The sequence below is a fragment of the Haemorhous mexicanus genome, chromosome 4, assembly GCF_027477595.1.
Source record: "Haemorhous mexicanus isolate bHaeMex1 chromosome 4, bHaeMex1.pri, whole genome shotgun sequence".
NCBI lineage: Eukaryota > Metazoa > Chordata > Aves > Passeriformes > Fringillidae > Haemorhous > Haemorhous mexicanus.
This window is the reverse complement of record NC_082344.1, coordinates 44,901,707-44,920,825: the sequence shown is the minus strand read 5'-3', so window position 1 is coordinate 44,920,825 and position 19,119 is coordinate 44,901,707. Positions and strand designations below refer to the sequence as shown.

At 43.8% G+C, this 19,119-nt stretch overlaps 1 protein-coding gene across 1 annotated transcript in view; it reads left to right on the top strand.

Moving 5' to 3' along the window:
* Positions 1-1,693: 1,693 nt before the first annotated feature.
* Positions 1,694-19,119, top strand: part of ENPP6 (ectonucleotide pyrophosphatase/phosphodiesterase 6) — a 30,904-nt gene continuing 13,478 nt past the window's right edge. Inside the window, exons 1-3 of the mRNA XM_059844607.1 lie at positions 1,694-2,224; positions 12,194-12,373; positions 18,424-18,535. Of these exons, the coding sequence (XP_059700590.1) occupies positions 1,969-2,224; positions 12,194-12,373; positions 18,424-18,535 (548 nt within the window). The 5' untranslated portion in view covers positions 1,694-1,968. The remainder of the gene's footprint in view (positions 2,225-12,193; positions 12,374-18,423; positions 18,536-19,119) is intronic.

Here is a 19,119-nt window from a genome sequence, read left to right as displayed (position 1 = left end):
ATGGATGGCCCCAGGGCTCAGCTGCCTCTGACACAAGGTGTGGCACAGCTGTGTGACATCGGCTTGGTTTGTGCTGAGAAAACTGCTGCTGCACTGTGAGAAAACAAATCAGCTACAGCCAAGCAAGATAAGAAAAGTCAAAACATAGAATTAAAGTTGTCAAGATGATAATAGCTAGCAATGCAAGGCTTTCAAAGTAAATGTTATGTGAAGAGGGATAAAGCCCTGAATGGCTTGGTCCCTGTGTTTCTTTAAAGATCCCTGAGCTGGAGCTTAGAAATGCTTCAAGTTCTTGCCTCAGGTTTAATGATGTGAGGGTATCTCCCAAGTGCTGGACTCCAAGATGGCAATGGAAAAAGGGACACATGAAAAAAAAAGGGGGGAAAAAGAGGGGGAAAAAGTGGCTGTGCACATGACAGAGAGGGAGATGTCCATGAAGAGTGCATTTAGTCTGCTGATAGGGAGGAAGCATGAGGAATTTTACTGAAAAGGTGAACAAAAACAGAGGTAACGGAAGGGCCTGTGCAGTTCTGCTTGCCTGCACTCCTACTCCATCCTCTTCCACCTTCCTGGAATGACTACCTCTTACAGAAAGTCCCAGCATCCCTTCCCTGACAGGGCATCTTCTTTCTTGAGCTGGAAGCCCTGTGGGAGGAGGGCATGGACAGAACATCTCCAGCCATGTCCTGCAAGCAGTGACCTGCAGGCAGCAGCTTTGGCTCATAGGCATCAGCACCCAGTAGAACATTGTGCAAAAGGCAGGCCAGGACATGAGGAGGGTTTGCAAGGGGCTAAATAAGTATTTGGGGCTGAAAGCTGTCCTGCTGAGCTTGCACCAGCCCAATATTTGGTAAGAGGTACCTGGATGTGCTGGATGTGCAATAGGGAGCTTGTAAGGAGCAAGTAGTCCAGATGTCTGCACTGGAGTGGTGGCCAGCTATTGCAACCTTCCCCAGATGGAAACATCTGCAAAGGGCATTTCCCACAGTTAGACAATGTTATGAATGCTATGAAATACTTTTATTTGGGAAAAAGAAAGAAAGTAAAGCAAGTAAAGTGCAGTTATGGTGTACAACAGGTGCTGGCACTGCACTAGAGGTATAGTTAGGTTTCTGTGAAGGAGAAGAACCTGGTGGTGACTAAAACATGAACACTTTTTAGTTTTTAATATGAAATTAGGCACTAGCCAGTACTGAATATCTAAATAATATCAACAGCCAGAAAATAAATGTTAACGGGGTGAAGCTAGAATTTTCTGCTGGTGCATCAGGAACTGGATTAGTCCCAGGGCAGCACAGAGGAAACCGAGAGGACAGGGACCTTTGCAGGGACTCGCATCCAGGTAGAGAGCCTGCTCAGCTGGAGCTCTGCAATACTGCCATGCCAAAGAAATGCTGGACCTCAACTCACACATACTGCACTTCCCAGCTGGGGAGATGCTTTATCTTAATCGCACTCTGAGTTCTATCAGAAGCCACAGCCGGAGAGATGCGAAGAAAGCCGGCATTCGCGCTACAGGAGATGTGAGGCTGTGTTTCAAAGGCTGCAGCCCCTCTCTGCGAGTCCCCTACGAGCCGCAGCCCGGCGCGGAGCGGGGCTGGGCGGTGAGCGGGCTGCGCTCCGCGCCGGCGGCGGTGGGAGCGCGCCGGGCGCCGCGGCCCCTCCTCGCCGGCGCCGGCGGGCAGCGTGCCCGCGCTGCCTCGGCAGCGTCTGCGGAGCGTCCTGAGAGGCTCCAGTTACTTTTATGCTGGGTGTTCCCCATCGGTGCGAAGCATTTTTTCCTGCAGCTGGGCAGGACCAAGCTCTTCCCTCAGCTCGAGGTAAATCATCTCCTTGCAATTAACCTGTGACCTCCCACGCCCGGCGCGGGGCAGCGCTGTAGCTTTAACGCGGGCGCTGGAAGCGGGAGGGTGACAGCAGCGCCAGGTCCGGCCCCGAGCCGCCGCAGATCCCTCTCCGCCGCCTGCCATGGAGAGCCGCAGCCTCCTCGCCGCCCTCCTGGCCGCTGCCCTCGCCGCCCTCCTGCCGCTTCCCGCCGCCTCCTCGGGCCACCGCAAGCTCCTGGTGTTCCTGCTCGACGGCTTTCGCTTCGACTACATTGATGACAGCGAGCTGGAGGGTCTGCCGGGCTTTCGGGACATTGTGAACATGGGGGTGAAGGTGGATTACATGACCCCAGACTTCCCCAGCCTCTCTTACCCAAATTACTACACACTGATGACGGGTGAGTACCTGTATTTCTGTCCTGTGATGCTTCTCAGAGCTGCCAGATCCCTGTGCCAAGGTGGAAGGCAGCTCCCTGTGACTTTTTCTTCCAAAGAAGATATAAAAATAATCCAAGTCGTGCTTTTAGCTGGGAGTCTAAAAACACTGTGACATTACAGCCCACAATTGTTTCTCTGAAATATGTTTCAAATTTGGAAATGCCACCTGCAACTAATTTTTTAAGTTCCCTTTTGCTCATCTAAGGTGTAGCTGGGTCCCAACCTGTTGCCACCTCAGCATCATAGCCAGCTCACCTGGTAAAAGCACCAATGGGGTTACTGCATGTATATATAGAACATAGAAACAGCTGGGACTACATGGGAAATGAATACAGAGACTGCTCAGGGGCTTTAATAACTTTTGGCAAGTTCAGCATGAAATTTCTTTTTAAACTTAGTAGATTTTCTGTTTTCTTAACTTTGCTACAACTCCTCATATCTGTAAAAATTCAAAATAGCCAAATGGAAAAACAGTCAAGATTTTTGCTTTTCCTCCCGTGCAGTTTTTCAGAATGCCCTGGGGAGGCTTTCAGAAAATTGAGAGGACGCAGTTTTCATGATGTTGATTTACTTTAAATCCTATGTGGAGGACACATAATTACAGTGACACTAGGAAGGTGCAGAGAGTGGAGCTGTGCCAATTCCTTCAGAGACAGGCACCAAGGAAGCAAAAGTTAAATAAAAAACCAACAAAACCGAACAAAACAGGTTTGTTTGTTTGGGTTTTTTTCTTCTGGAGTTTGTACTTGGATTTTTCTCTGGAGTTATCCAATAAACAGGAGTTTCCATCCAATGAGGAGGAGTAAGAAAATCTATCCTCTCCTAAGATATGTGGCATCTTCCACTATTCTTGGAACAATGCAGTGCCCAGTAATTCATATACTGCTTGCTGGGAAAGCAAATAGATGCCATTGTAAGACCAAAATCTGACATCAGTTGTGCCCAGCTTGTTTTGAAACTGCTTAACCCCTTCTTCCCTCTCTCTCAAGAGAAACCCTTTTCTCTTGCTCATGTCTGATCAGAGAAGAGTATAAAACCATCACAGGGTCAGTTTTGATTCTTTTTCATTATTTGGTGCAAATATATGACTGCAGAATAAATGTTGTGACAGAAAACAGAGGTGTTCCACTCCAGGCCATGTTCTTTAGGTGTACATAGGCAAACTGACCTAACACTTCACAGGGGCAAAAAAAATTTGGATGGAGCTGTTAAAGAGAGAAGAAAAGTGAGTGGCATTTCACTCCTAACCACATTTAGTCATCATTCCTATTAAGTGTGTATACATAAGGTGAAGTCTATTATCAGCCTTTTGAAGAGTTTTGAAAACCTCCTACTTTGTACTCACAAAGAGGGAGTTTTGTTTTCAGAGATAAAACACCACTACTGGACTTTTCATATTTTTAGTAGAGTCTTGCACCTCAGTCTAAAAAAATAAGACAGTCTGTGAGACCAAACTCAATCTTCCTGGAGACTTTATGATATCCCTATCATAAAGTCTCCCAGACTTTATGATAGGGATATCAATGCAAATACAATTTAATTGGAAATAGCAATTCGCCTCCCTAACACATGAGTCACAGTAGTATTAAGTAGGTCAGGAACCAATTGAGAACTAAGTTTAGGTGATGAACATTGCCCAGAGGAAGATCCAAGTCTGCCCTTTGGCCCTCGGGGTGTTAGTTAACTCCATGACTGTGTCTTGGCATGACAGCAGGGTAAATCCCATAGCTGCACTGTTCTTACCTTTGGGGCCATGGTGCCATTTCCACAGAGATTTTATGGGATGGTAGGGTTAGGAGTGCAGAGCACATGGCAGATGTAGTGTTAAGCTCTGTTCAGTCTGCATCCATTAAATTTGCAAAGCTGGGACAGGTTTTGGAGAAAATTCAGCATGGCAGAGTGACACAAGCATCATGCCATAGTCGCCTGCTTAGGGAGTGGCAAGCTACTGTTTACCTGGTGTGCTGTATGGGCATGGGGAAGCTTTCTCACCAGCCATGCAGCCCCTCTGCTGCAGGCAGACACAACTGTAACTGCTTTTATTTCCATTTGGGACCAGGATGTCTGGGAGTTAAATCTTGCCACAAGTTCTTCTGAGAAATCAGGAACAAATTATTCTTCATGTCTTGTCCTACACTGCTGCTTCAGGAGCTACTAAAAAAGTCACATTTTAACTTCCAAAGCATTGTATTTGTCTTCATAGTATATTGGAGTCTTTTAAATCAGTTAAAGAAATTGCACATTCCTACCCCAGCTTGTTCACAATATGCCACTTCGGGTTTTTTGTTTTGATAAATACTCCAGTCCCTTCTTTCTCTGCTCATTCACAAGGCCTTGTGGCTCTACATCCATTCTGGAGCATTCATGGCTGCCAGGTCTTGGACAATGTGTGCATAGAAGTGTTGTAGTTTGTGTGTATCTGACTTGTCTCTGTTCATTCTTGTGAGCAAGGCCTTTCCCTTCACCCCACACCCATGCAACCTTCGGGACTCCAGAGCAGTTGAGTTGCTACCAAATGAGAGAAGTTCTCCCTCGTTTCTGTGGCTTTGAAGGAGGACAGTGGACTCTGCCCCTCAGATACCATCACTGTTGGGACTGGTCAGTCTCCTCAGACATGAACTCACCTCCTCCTCCTGCCCAGACCCGCAGGCAGAGGTTGTGGGGATCAGCAGCATCGGCCCCAGCACTTCTCAGTGCAGATGCCAAGGAGATGAAACCATAACTGTTGACCAAAAGCCACATATCTAAAAGCAACTAACACACACATGCTAATGAGAACCCCACCCCTTTCTGCTGAGGTGAGTTGCTGGGGTGAAGCACTGACACAGCAGGACAAACAGGGTCCAGCCTGGTGAAATTTTGGAAGGAAAACATGGGAGGGAGGTGACTTGTTTGTGCTCATGCAGTGCTGCAGGGCTATGGCAGAGCTCTTCATGGGTCCCCCTCCTGCTGCTAATAACCTGTGAGAAGATACTTGCTGGAGCTTCCCCAAGACACACAGAAAGCCTCAGCCCAGCCAGAGCCTGCTTAGAGGTCTTTTCCTTTCCTACCCCAACTATGAGAAAGAAAACCAGAGCATAGAAAAATGTAAAATCACTAAGTAATCCAGACTTCGGGATGAAGCTCCAGTCTTCCTGCAAGCCAGGGCATGGCATCAGGACCTGCTATTTGCTTGAAGAAGCATCAAACAAAATCCAAATCAGGGCTGGTGCAAAGGGATGTCACTGACAAGCAACCAGAGAAGCTGTTTTGTTACAAAAGCCTGGTGCTGTGCAAGGTAGCTCACAGATGTGCTAGCTTAAAATCCAACTCTTTGAAAAGCAGTCTTCTCTGGCAACTTCCAGTAAGCTGTGTTTCTTAGTATTGGCCTCTACTTGGCAGAAAGACTCATTTTTAGGTGGTTGGGTTGCTTTCTGAGCCACTAGACTGAATCCTACTTGTTGTGCTGGCTCTCCATTGTGCTGTTACAATATTGCAGTTGTTGACCTGAAAAACATGACATGGAGAATTAGGTAAAGGGAGATGTTGCAGCTGTGACAGAGCTTTTGCAGGACTCTTTGGGGGTTGGCAAGGGAGGTAAGAAGAAGTCCAAATATGTCTATTTTAAAAGGCTCCCTTAATCATACCATGTGCTGTTTATTTTGGAAAGGAAGGAATTAAGATCACAAACCATCTTGGGTAGTTATCCTGTGGGGAGTTTTTAATTTTTCCCTTTCTCTGCCATGGCCTGGCTCTGCAGGGAGCTCTCCTGCCAAGTTCAGTGGAAAGTCTGAGGTCTGCCCTGTAAGCACTGCAAGCAGGAGTTACTGCTTCAGAGCACTTCGTGCCACATCTGTCAAGAAAAGCTGCTCGTGCTCTGGTTGGGTCTCCCTTACCTGACAACCTGCAGGTGTTGGAGGGGTGATGAAGGACTCCTTGCAGCCCAGCTCTCCTGATGTCTCCCCCAGCTGAGAGCACTCAGGGGCACCGCACATTTCCAGCCAGCATAAACATGAACAGAGAGTATCACATCTGAGATAGAAATCCAGAAGGGATTTCCTTTCCAAGATTGGAACTAGAAATGAAGTCTTTCTGGCAGGTCTTCCATGTGGATGTGCCAGCTGCCTGGTCAGCTGTGCAGCCCCACATCCAAGAGTCACATTTCACTTGGCCTCCATGGGAAGCAAAGGGAGCCCCAGATTGCAGAGATGGGTGGGCAACTGCTTGGAGAGGAGCCAGCAAGGAGCCTCCATGTGCCTCTTTGGACAGGACCTGATCTTAAATAAGTGGCAGAGGGGCTGTGAGGTCCCCTAAAGCTTGAGGGAGGGAGGAAAAGGACATCTCAGCCAGAGGACATTTCAGTCTCCTACACCCAGAGTGAGGGCTGTGGCCTTTGCAGGAGTGCCCAGACTCGCTGTCACACAGTGATGACACATTTGGGCATTGTCTAAAATACAGGGGTGGTGTGTGGTGTTTTCTCAGCCACTGCAGCTCACCCCTATATATGCCATGACCTCTTCGTCTGCATAGCAGTAGGGAATGGGGTGACATGGCAGAGCTCCCACAGATAGGTGACATCAAGGTCCACTCTGCCAGACTGAAGATTTCTCCCATCTTCCATGTTTCAACAATCTTCCCTTCAATCCTCACTCTTGATGTTGGTATACTTAGCTGCTGAGGGGCTTTGATGGATGATGTCAAAGTCTAACAAGCAGTCTACATCTGTTCTCCCCTAAGCAAAGCAAATCAACATACACTGCACCCCATCTAGTCCATGTTTTCTGGGAGAAAATACCCTGTGGGCTCCCAGCCCTGGAATCCCCTGCAGTCTGGCTGATGTGCACACATACTCATATATTTACTGTTTTTTGTGAGGAGTTTCCTGATTAAAAGCACAGCAGCTCCAGGCTCCTTCCACTCAGTACCTGAAGGAAGCCCAGCCTGGTGATGGTTCTAGTGGATGCCTCTTTTCTGCTGCACAGGTAATGGCATCCTGTCTTCAGCCTGGTCCAGAAAAGGATGCTGACAATTTCTGTTCAGCAGTTAAGCAAGTTCTTAACTATGTAAGCAACACCTGCATGTTTTCTGAGGAATAAAAAAATGGAAGGGTAGGAGTACAGCAGGGAAGTTTATTACATACACATGAACTAAAACTATCTCTACTTCACTGTCCAAGCTTAGAAAAAAATCCAGAAGGACACAAAGTGCATGATGAGTGACAAGGAAAAATTACTTTTTCTTATTGGTCCTCTCAAACAGATACAGATGCCAGCAGCAGCAGAGATTTAAATGATTCTGTTTGTGATATAAGCCCTGAAATCAAGTCTCTTCCTTTTCTTGGATTCATTAGCTTTCCATTTCTAAAATTCTGTGTTGGGAAGCAAAAGAGCATGAGCTGTGGGAATACTGTTAAATAGAAAGGGTACTATCCCAGCAAGAACAGGCTGGAAAAGATAGTGGGAATCAGGAGGATTTTCTTTTTCACATTCTTCCTCTCACTTTGTTTACTCACCACCTGCAGAAAGGCTGCAATGCCAAGTGTCAAGATTTTTCTCTTTCTCAGACAAAATATTGCAAAAATCTGTTTGCTTCTACCAGTTAAAAAATTGGAAACACTCCTGAAATGGAGAACAGAAAGTTTTTTCTAACCCAAGTTCAAGTAGCAACAATGCTACAAATTAAAATACAGGGTTTTTTTCCTCCTTATTAGCTACACTCTCACAGCTCACAACTAGCGTACCTACTGCCAGCTGTTAGCTGAGTAGACATTCACATATCAAGGTATTTCTTAGCCCAGAGCTGAAGTCCCTGCCAGAGGCTCATACTCTGACTAATAATGCAGGCAGCAGCTTTGTCCATTGTTCTGCCCTGTGCTTGGAGCTTCAGTGCCCTCAAGTCACACCCAGCTCTGGGGGTTCAGGGGTCCCAGAGTGGTCCCTGAGCCCACCACAATTCAGGAGAATAATCAGCAGCTCAGAGTCCTGGCCCTCCAGGGACACAAGACCTGACTTCCCACACAAGAATGCATCTGCAAAGCCTCAGCTGGATGACTTATTAGCAATTTTTGTGCACCCCAGTCCTGGCCCCACGATGAAAGCATTGAATTAAGAGTTTCAAGCTCTTACTAAATGAATCCCCTTTAGGGAAAAAAAATAATGCTGTGTATAGCAGAGAGTTTTTCTGTGGTTTTTGATGTGATCCTCCTTGAATGGCAAAGTCTTGCCTGACGCAGGCTAAGGCGTTCATGCTTTGGCTTTGTCTGATTTTAGAGGTCATAAAAATTTGGAAAGACTTTGCCAGCAAACTCCCTTGGAACATGAATTGTCCATGCACATCATGCAAGTACTGTTTTTACTTGGGGGTCTGCAGATGGTAGGGCCACTATGCCCAGACCAGCATTCCCCTGAGACTTCTCATGAGCTCTGGCCTTCTCCAGGCAACTTAGGGTTTAGCACCAGGGTTTTGTTTTTACCCTGTGGTCTTTCTTGTCAAAGCAGAGCAGGTGAGACCCATCAGGGGAGCAGCAGAGCAGTGCATATATCAAAGATTAGTTCCTGGGGACAGCAACTGCTTTATCTGCTCCAGAACAGGAATATGGTGCTGGTGGCTTTTAAGTCCTGCTTTCTTCATCCTTACAGGAGGCAGCATGAGCAGAGCATTTCCCAAGGCAAGTCATCCAGCTGTTTGCATGGAGGAATTTAACTCTTCCCCAGACTGTATAACTCTATGGCAGCCTGTGCTTGCATCTGCCCCCCTGACAGTTGTCACTTTCCAGAGAGTGGGGACATCATGGTGGGAGATGAGAGGAAAGGTCTCACCATAGCAGCAAGGCATATATATAATATTGCATAGTTCATTCAGCTAACTGCAGGTAGTGATGTTTACCAGCAGATTGTGCTACCTTTGCTGCATTGGCTAATACACAGACCGTGGGCTCTCTGATAAGTCTGGTTTGCTCAGTGCAGAGCTGGCAGATGCCCCAGGAGCACACACGCTGGTTTCTGGATCTCACACACAGCCAGGGCACGGTGCACAGCACTCAGCATTACTGTGCTGCTGCTGCTGTGGGTGGTCCAGTGGCTGTGTGCTCTGCTGGCTTTTTAAATTTCGTCTTTGTTTTGCAGAGATTCATTTGAATGCTGACAAAAGTGCCTGGAGACATGGGAATGTGCTTTAGACAAATTCTGTATGAAGTGTAGTGTCCAAGTAAGCTGTAGCATGCAGACTTGCAAATGCTTTTGCTGGCTCTCCTCCAGACGGATACAGCAGTTATCATATTCTTGGGAACTGTACCCTCTTTGTTTTCCTCTGTTGCTTGAGGTAGGAGTAATTTTTACTACAATTACAGTGAGTTTAAATAGTGACATCTGTATGCTGAAATTGCTTTCTGCCCTGTTTCTATTTTTGAAACTCTGAAGATAACGTTTGATTACTGAGGAAAGCTGCAGTAATGGAAGAAGTAATAAATTCTGAATGTTATGGTGACTCTCTAACACCATGTTACTATTTTGATGATGATTCAAAAGAAGTACACCACAAGTAATTTTCTTAGGCTGGAGAAAACAAGTGAAAACAAGGATATAAAGAAAAAGGTTTGGACGGGTAACCCAAAAGAAACTTGAGAGATGGCCTTAATTCTGTGTATGAGTATCATGGGGGGAGGGGGCAGGGGCAGAAATTCCAGTTTATCCAGGGCGTTTCAATCTAGTGAGCAAGGCTCAGAATAGCCATGGTTGAAGATTAACAAAGGTCAAAAATAAAATTAGACATCAGGCATACTTTTGAACATTGTTGACTGATGGATATTGGGAGGAGCAACTGAAGGAAGAGGTAAATTGCTTGATTACTGATGTCTTCCAAGGAGGTCTAGGGCCTTTCTGAGACAAAGGCCTCAGGTGAGCAGACATGAATGGCATTAAATGGTCGTGTCTTTGTTGTGTTGCTCACCTGATCTTCTTTTCTGACCCTGTAAACCAGGGATGTCTGCAATGAAAACTGATGCCTTACAGTCTTCTAGGCCTCTTTTTCAAGAGTAAAAAAAGGATTTGGAGTCCATAGAAAATTGAATTAATCTAATGTGGAGAACAGAACACTGTCCTCTGTATTAGTTCAAAGAGTTAATTAAATTTCCCAACAATACTACAAAGAACAATCTCCAATCTCTTCCTTAAAAAAGTGGACAAACAGCAGACCTGAAGTCCTATAGGATCAGTAGCAGCTAGAGCTCAATAATTCTGTATGAAGACCACACTATACATCATACAGATCCCTAATATGTAGGTTTCCCACTGATAGAGCTTCAGCACTGACCTGTAAGTTTCCCAGGCTGGCACAAATTGCCTGCTGCAGTTTATCAGGTTGATAGATGCTTAGGAATACATGGAATTTAAGAAGCTGAGTTTGTCCTGGAAATTGTACAGCTGCACTTTTGATGCACTATAGGGACTTCCCTTCTATCTCTTTTGAGACTTAGAGAAACAAGAGCACTTGGCAGCCTGAAGAGAACAGATCACTGGCCATCCAATCCACCAGTTCTCCTATATTAAACCTGTTTGGGTTAGTATGATAAGTATTGACTGCCACAAACTCGGACCACTTTTTTCCTCTGGGAAGGAGGAAATGTTCTGCATAATTGAAATACCTTTTAGTAGGGAAGGAGAGTTCAAAATCCATTTCAAGATCACATGCCCCCAAAGTATACAGAGTCCTCTGCTTGAAATGACATCTTTTCAGAACAAGAATACCAAGGTTATTTCAGTTCTGATCACTATGCTCAGGCTCAAAATAATCAAAGCCTGTTATCTAGATCCCTGCAATAGCATGACTCACCAGCTAATGAGGACAGTGTCTATCACATGCTTTAGTCATTGCTTTTTAAGATATGCAAATAAGGAACTTCCAGTACAACTTATTCTTCAACATTTCTTTTCCCATTTATGTTAATTCATCTTCAGAATAATTATTAAAATATAGCATCTTCTCTTCTGAAAATTACAAGAAGTAGAAGATATCTCTCAGTTATTATATACTAGTTTCTTCTAATATGAAGTTGCCCAAGGGCCCCTCAGTACAGTAAGAGGCCTGAACATGTCTGATGAAGTTATTGCTGTGCCTACAAGCAAGAACAAAGCATGATCATTCCAAGAAAAAAGAACAATAATGGAAAATAACAGTAACATATAAATGTGTTTGCCTAGGTTTTGCTTGTGTGCAGAAAAATAATGTGCCCTATAGATTGAAGAAGGAGAAATACAAATTTCTCAATCTTTGTTCTACATTTCTAGATTGTGCTCTTATCACCTTCTGTTCACAGCTTGCTTCCCACAGCAGGTTGATGAGTGCTGATGGGTTCCCTAAAATGGCCTCAGACTTGGCAGGTGTTGGGTGTGTAGAAGGAGCCAGGTGTCAGCCAAACATGTGGCACCTGTGGGCTGCTGCTGACCTAGTTTGTGTGTGGGGCTAGGTTTGAAATGTTGAGCAGGACAGGGGGTGCAAGGTTTGTTTCTTCTGGCCTCAGCTGTCTAAAATTTGGCTGCCTGAAGCTGAGAAAAGGCTGTGATCTTTCTCTACCAGTAATTGAGAGCATTTGCACCTCCAGATACCTGAGATGCCTGTCTTAGGGTGGCATGAATTGCTTTCTATCTGTGATTCTTCTTATCTGTTGATTGTGAAGGGAACACAGTGGGCTGACAAACTTCAGCAACTAACTTTTGGGTGTCTGGACTGGGGCATTTAGGAATCAAACAGGAGCACCTCAGTGAAAGGTAAGAGTCAGGGAGATTTTATGAATGGTTGCAAGGTAAGAGATCCCGGAATTCGAGACAGGGCTTTTCAGCTGATGTGCTGGATGATCCAGTAGTAGCAGTGGTGGTGCATCAGCATCAGATGTCAGCATCCTTCTACTGAGGAACACCAGTCTGATTGTGCTGCTTTTGTCTCCACTCTCGAAGGTCGCCACTGCGAGGTCCATCAGATGACTGGAAACTACATGTGGGACCAGAAGGCAAATGTATCATTTGATATTGGTGTGAATAAAGAAAGCCTGCTGCCTCTCTGGTGGAATGGATCAGAGCCTTTGTGGGTCACAATGATGAAAGCTAAAAAGAACGTTTCCATGTACTACTGGCCAGGTTAGTATGTGAAAATTTCCTACAATGCACCTTGATATCTGAGCACTCCATATGGTGTAGGAATGGCTCTCTAATACAGTTCTGAAATACAGGTAGGAATTTTATGTGCTTTACTAACCAGGCATAGAAATCAATTAGCTTTTCTTCTGTCATGATAATTTGCATATGCTGAGAAAGGAGAAGACTGAAGTGTCACTAGAGGCAGCTTTCCACTAAATGCTAGCTTCAGGAGGGTGCTGGCTTGAAGAGCATCCCCTATTCCATCAGCTGCTTTTTCCTCTTGCCTACATGTAACTTCTGCTGTGCTGAGTGGTTGCTCCATGAATGGTTCACGGTCCAACCGAAGTTAAACAGTAACCACCCTCCCCCAATGCTTCTTTGGTTTTAATCTGGAAATTAGTAGTTGAGAACTGAAGATGATCTGCTCTGTGAGGACAAGAAAATCCAGCTGAAAGCAAAGCATCCTTGTCCTCTGGTCCTCCTTCATTGTTAATTCATCTGTGGTCCCAGTTGGTCTGAGTCTGGGCCATTCATCTGGAGGGACTTGGCCTTTCTGTTTCTCATTTGTTAGTATTGGACCACTGGAATGACTAGGGATGTGTAATAATGAGTCCTTTTTATCAAACAGAAGTATTGTATCCCCTTAGACTACGCGTTTAGGGACTCACATGGAAACAGATGTTCCAGCTGAGCAACCAGACCAAATCCCTTGCAAAGCACCCACATTCCCAACATTTTTACCTTCTAACTGCTGCCTACCCTAAGCAGTCTGCAGATATCCTCAGATATCCACAGGCTGGAGGAGCAGAGAGCTGTTAGGAGAGCTGTACTGAGCACAGCCAGTGGCAGCAGGGCGGTGGCAGCTGACTCACGCCGTGGGCTCCTGGCCAGCTCATCTCTGCATTCCAGTGCATGTGTGCCTGGCCACAGTCTTTCCATGCAATGTGGCCAAGGGTGTCCTGGCAAAAAGCCCACGATTCTAAGGAATGGGAAGAAAGAGTGAACCAAGATGAAAAACATTGAAAAGCCATCCAGAGTGTTTCTACAGTACTGAAGAGCAAGAAGATCTGAGGGTGACAATATTGCCTTATGGACTCAGAGGCAGCTAAAGAGTTTACATCAGCCCTGAAAAAAGGCTGCTTCCTACTGAAGATGTCTCAAGTGATCTAACAGCAAGGCAAATGCTAGGATATAGAAATTATACAAGAATGTAGGAATTCTCCTAAAAATTTACAAAAATATCTCTTTCTGTAGACTATTCATTTTTAACTACTATTGTAATTGCTCTCAATAGGTATAATTATGTACTGAATAGATGGAACAGCCTACAGAGAGCTGCTGAAATCAAAAAAACCAGTATTACTTTCCATAAAGTGCCTTTGGACTTCACCTAACTTCTTCATGTTGCCCTTTTAGCAGTGTTTCCCAGGGAGAAAACGTATGAGGTGTAAATATATACCTGTATGCCTGTACATATATGTATATTTTTCACTCTGTCTGCAATTTCTAGCTGAAAATTGCAAGGAACAAAAGAGACTCCCTTTCCCCAGTGCTTACACTCCCAAGTGTATGCATTGAACTCTCTTATGACAGGGAGGGGGAATTTTTGCATGGATCTGGCATTTTAGCTGTGAACTGTGACATGTAACTCTGTCTATCCCTAATTATTTATCTGTGATGGCTGACCTTTGGCAAAGCCATCAGTGCTTCAGTTCAGCAAAAGCATGAAGCACATGTTTATTTTAAGGGTATTCATGGTCTCAAAGGACACCATGGCCATACAGGGTCAGACACAGAGGAAGCAGAGTGAAAATGAAATGTGAAACTACTGAACTGAAGTACAAAGCTGTTGGGCTGTAGTAGGACTCCAGGTATAACTGGGGTGAACAGAAGTCACTCCAAATGCAACAGCATTTGTTACATTTTCCCTATATGATTTTTTTCCAACCATTTTCTTGTTCCATAGCAAGGACAAAAACCTTTCTAAAAATTCTAAATCTATCATTTTAAAGCTTAAATTTATAACAAGCCATTTGAATGGGGAGCAATACCAAACAAAATTAAAATAAAACCCCAAGATTTAATAACCAAGGTGAGTAGAGGTCCCACAGGCATTTGCACTGCATATGGTCTGCTATTAGTGATTAGCTTTCCAGCCTAAAGATACACTGCTGCTTAGTAATAAATCTTGCAATTATGATAAAGATCCAAACAGGAAAAGTTTGGGAAACTCTTAGTAGGAATTGCACTATATAGCCAAATTCATCACACTTTGTTCTGGAAGATGCTGTTTTCTCTTTAGCTATCAGTAAAGACAAACAAGATCAATGAACCATAGCAGGAATGCATTGGAAACGCCAGAGTGCTGATTTCCAGGATTAACTTTTACCAGTGTCATTTCCTCCTCAGAGCCAGTTCCAAGCTTTGCAAAGTCTGAACCCTAAATCTGCTGCTTTGTTTTCTTCCTTATGTTCCTCTCTCATGTGTAGTAACTGCCTAAAGAAATAAAATCCAGACACCAGCACACAGGAGCACAGAACAGGAGAGCTCTCGGATGCAAACAATCACACAGCTTTATCTGTGAGCCTAACATAAACCCAGCAAAGACAACTCATGAGCAGAATGCATCTGAGATCTTGTGATTCTAGAAGCAGAAGAGCCAAACTATTGCTGTGCTGGGGGTCCCATACACCACTTCTGCCAAAACATAAGGCCTTGCCTTGTAGGGACGTTTTTTTCCTACTTCATGCTGTGTGTGGGATGAAAGGCACAGCCTTACCCCCAGGTTGCCTGTCCAAAGCACTGCTGCTCCAGCAGGTGGAGAATGCCCAGAGGAGTGCAAGAGTATCCTGGTCAAAACCTTGGAGTGGTCCTCACCCTCAGCCCAGTAAGTGGCGTCATCCCAGATGGCTCAAGCTCCTTCATTTTCCAGCAACCCATGCAACTGCTTCAGCTGAAGTGCAGTGACAATTTCTCTAAACACTGAAATGAGAGACAGAGAGGGGAAGAAAAAAGACTCTAAATTCAACTTTTGCCATTTAAACATAATATTTACCAGGCCATACAGCTAGTCTGGAAAGTTTTCAAAATCTTCTGTTATGACATGAAGTGTCCAACTGTTAAATAAATGTTTAGAAATGTAATTTAAAGCTGGCAGAGATTCAGGGCTCCATGTCAGATAGATAAAGAGGGGTTTATCACTCTGAAATAAGTCCTTATTACTGCTCCAGTAGTTCAAGTTTTTAAATAAGGGTTTAGCATCATGCAAAACTATGCAAAGGTATCTAGCATTACATCTTAGTAAATACAGCTTAACTATTTGTAGTTTAACCAAGAAAAACTTAGCATTCCTTTTGGCTGCCTCCAAATCTGTTTAAATTTTCTTTCCTATAATATCTAAAGGAGAAAATTTACCATCTGTCCTGGCCTCTTCCAAAATGAAATTTAAATATTAAAGGGTCTCCATAGCCAGTATTTTGGATTTGTAATTAAAAATTCTAATTTGAGTTCTATTTATCATAGAGGCTAAAAAAAAAAAAAAAAAAAGAAACAAAAAAAGGAAAAGGAAGCTCTTGGTGTCTAAACATCTTGAATTTCCAATGGTACTGTCAGCACACTTGAAGACCACTATTTCATGACCAAAATGATTAAATGATTTCTAATTGTTGCTACCCTGTAGTCTTTTACGTCATGCTCATCTCTTGACAATCTAGAAATAGCAAAGAAAGCTCAGAAACTAAAATATCCCAGATCCCCAAGAGGTTAATGCTCCCAGTTAAAATTATCTCATGAGTAATTCTGAGGAAAGTTATTTGAGAAAATTACAATCTGATGTCAGTATCTGAAGAAAAAAGAGGCAAAATGATCATATTAGTCACTGGCTATGAGCAGTTATCCAGCTGAAGTTAAACACAAGGTATTTCTAACAACTTTCCAAATGCATTCTTAACTTCTTGCCTGATTTTGGAGACAATCTCAAGCCAGACTCAAGTAGGAAACGAGAAATTGTCTCCAAAGTTCCAGTTCAGTCCTGAAATACTAGCAAAGCCTGTACAGGGCAACTGCATCACCTCTAGCATCTGAGGTACTGAAAGCCCTTGTTCTGCTGCTGGTGGCACCCAGGACACCCTACAAAAGGCTGGATCTCTGTGCCCTCAGGGAAGGGGACCTCCTGGGTATGACTTCAGGCCATTCATGGAATACATTTTTCTGATTATTTGGTTCAATATCAGCTTGGACCCATCTCTGCTGCACAGTATAATTTCTTGGGGACACTATGCAGATGCATAGGAGTTTTATTGTGGGGTGACCTAGACAGTCAGCTATTGTCACATAATCCACTGGCTGTTTATCCAGGCTGTAGACAACTGTCATGGTGGATCATAGTGGAGAGATGAACACTGAGGTATTTTCATGCAGAAAGTGGAAGATTAAATCATGTGTTTGGGGCAACAGGAGAAGAATGAAAAGTAAGACCATCCCACAATTTTAATAGAAATAAAAATTAGATATAGCTTCAAGAGTAGACAAATGTGTTTTTACAGGAAAATAAATCAGTTGACTACATTTGATGTTTATTATTGCAAATAATTAATCATAACAGATGGGATCCCTTGAAACACACAAAGCATGTGGAGACCTGGGAGCTGCTACCACAGGCAAAGAAATTGAGTCTGTCATGTGTGCTATGGCCCTTTAACTTTTGGAAAGCATAATTTCCATCTGACTTATCTGGCTTTCTGCAAATCATTGAAGGTTTTAAAAATTTCCTAAGCTAAAACACTTAAGTTTTTCTAATTTTTCATGGTACTCCTGAACTATCACATCAGGAGACTCCTAGCCAGCTTGGCCTCAAGTGGTGTGCTTCTCCCTGCGTCTCAGTACTGCACCTGAGTGATGTGAGCTCATGGGAGCTGAGATGCAAGACTGACAGACTCTCTTTATTGAGTGTCCCAGTAAGCAAACCACTGTAAATCACCTCTGATAGTAGCTCTTCCTGCTCTAGGGCCCTGTCTGTACTTACACCTCCTTCTCACACCCCAAGCAACAAGTCAACATATGACAGTCCTTAATGCATTTTAGTTTCCTCCCAAAGGAGAAGCAGAGGGACACAGATGTAGAGATTCAGGCTTTGGCTTAGAGTTGCCTTTTTGACCAGACTGTGTTGCTGTATACAGAGGCCATTTTGCAAGAGGTGGGGGCTTTTTGGTTTTGAATCCTCCTTGTGGTGCCCCTTGTTTTCTGATGTATTTCTGAATACATCAGAAAATGCCTAACTGTGATGGGAGGACTCTGGGGTTCTGGAATGATAATTTGCATTAATCCAGTGTTTCTGGAAACATGCATCTTTTAAATATTAATATTATTCAGCAGCATAGTAACTGGAGAGCAAAAGGGCAAAGAAACCTCACAAAAACATGTTTTTCTATGTTCAGGGCCATGTTCTCCTGTAGGATTTGTTGCCATAAATTTTTAGGCCACAAAACAGGCTTTATTTTGCAAGAAAGGCTGCAAGTTACCAAGAGAGTTAATTGGTTTACACTGTTTTAATAAGACCTCCTGGGAAACAGATATAATAGTGGAGAGCTAGTATCACATCATAAAATACAGTTTATAGAGGATATTGCAACATAAGATACAGTGTGTCTAACTGGAAAGTATTTGCTGGAGTTTCAGAGAACAATATCTAAATCTATTATGTTGGAAGCCTGGAAATGAGGCTATATGGCCACAGAAGTTAAAATATAAACAAGCTGGTGATTTAGGTGGAACTGGTCTGCCACGAGGGAATCAAGCATTTTATTGTGGGCAGGTCACACAGAGACCTTCCTTTTAGAGAGGGAAATAAAAGGGTCCAATGTACAGTTTGCTACAAGCACTTGTCAAACCAACCTCTCTCCCCTTTTTCCTTGCCAACCACATGGTTTCCTGCAGGGAAGGCATAAGGTAAGTAATGTCACAGGGAATTTACAGACTTGAACTTGGACACCAGGGTGTGAGGTCTGTGATCAAGGTGAAATAGCAGAGCTTACCACATTTTTTGCTTGTAGGTTGCGAGGTGGAAATCCTTGGAGTCAGACCAAGTTACTGCCGTGAGTACTTCAGTGTCCCAACAGACAGAAACTTTGCAGACGCCATCATCGATGCCCTCGAGTCTCTGTGGTACGTCACTAGATTTTTGCAGTGTGGGGTTTCCTCTCTCTGGGACAAATCTTTGGATTTACTGTCAGGGAAATTTTCAGGATGAGCTTCCAGGTAGGAAGATGAGGGCCAAGAGTGCTTTATAATATCATCATAGAAACAACACCATAACAGAAATAGACTCTTACATTAAGAGTGGAGGGAAAGATGTGCTCCTCTGTTTCTGTGTAGTCTGCAACAAGGAGGAGACATCCCGACTTTACTGCTTGTAATTTGCTGTTTCAAACAACTTCAGGATGAGTCTGTGTATGTCTGTTCCTGCAAGAAAAGGCTTTGAAATGCTTATATTTAGAGAGGGAATTTGGAAATTTTGAAATTCAGCTCCAGTCACTTGTTTATGAGATTGATGCTTTGGCTTTTTCTTCATTTTAGAACATCTTAAGCCAAATATTTTTGGAGATGGCAATAATTTTATGCAAATATGGGAATAGAATAGAATAGAATAGAATAGAATAGAATAGAATAGAATAGAATAGAATAGTTCCATTTGAAGGGACCTACAACAGCCATATAGTCCCACTGATGGGAATATATCTCTCCGACAA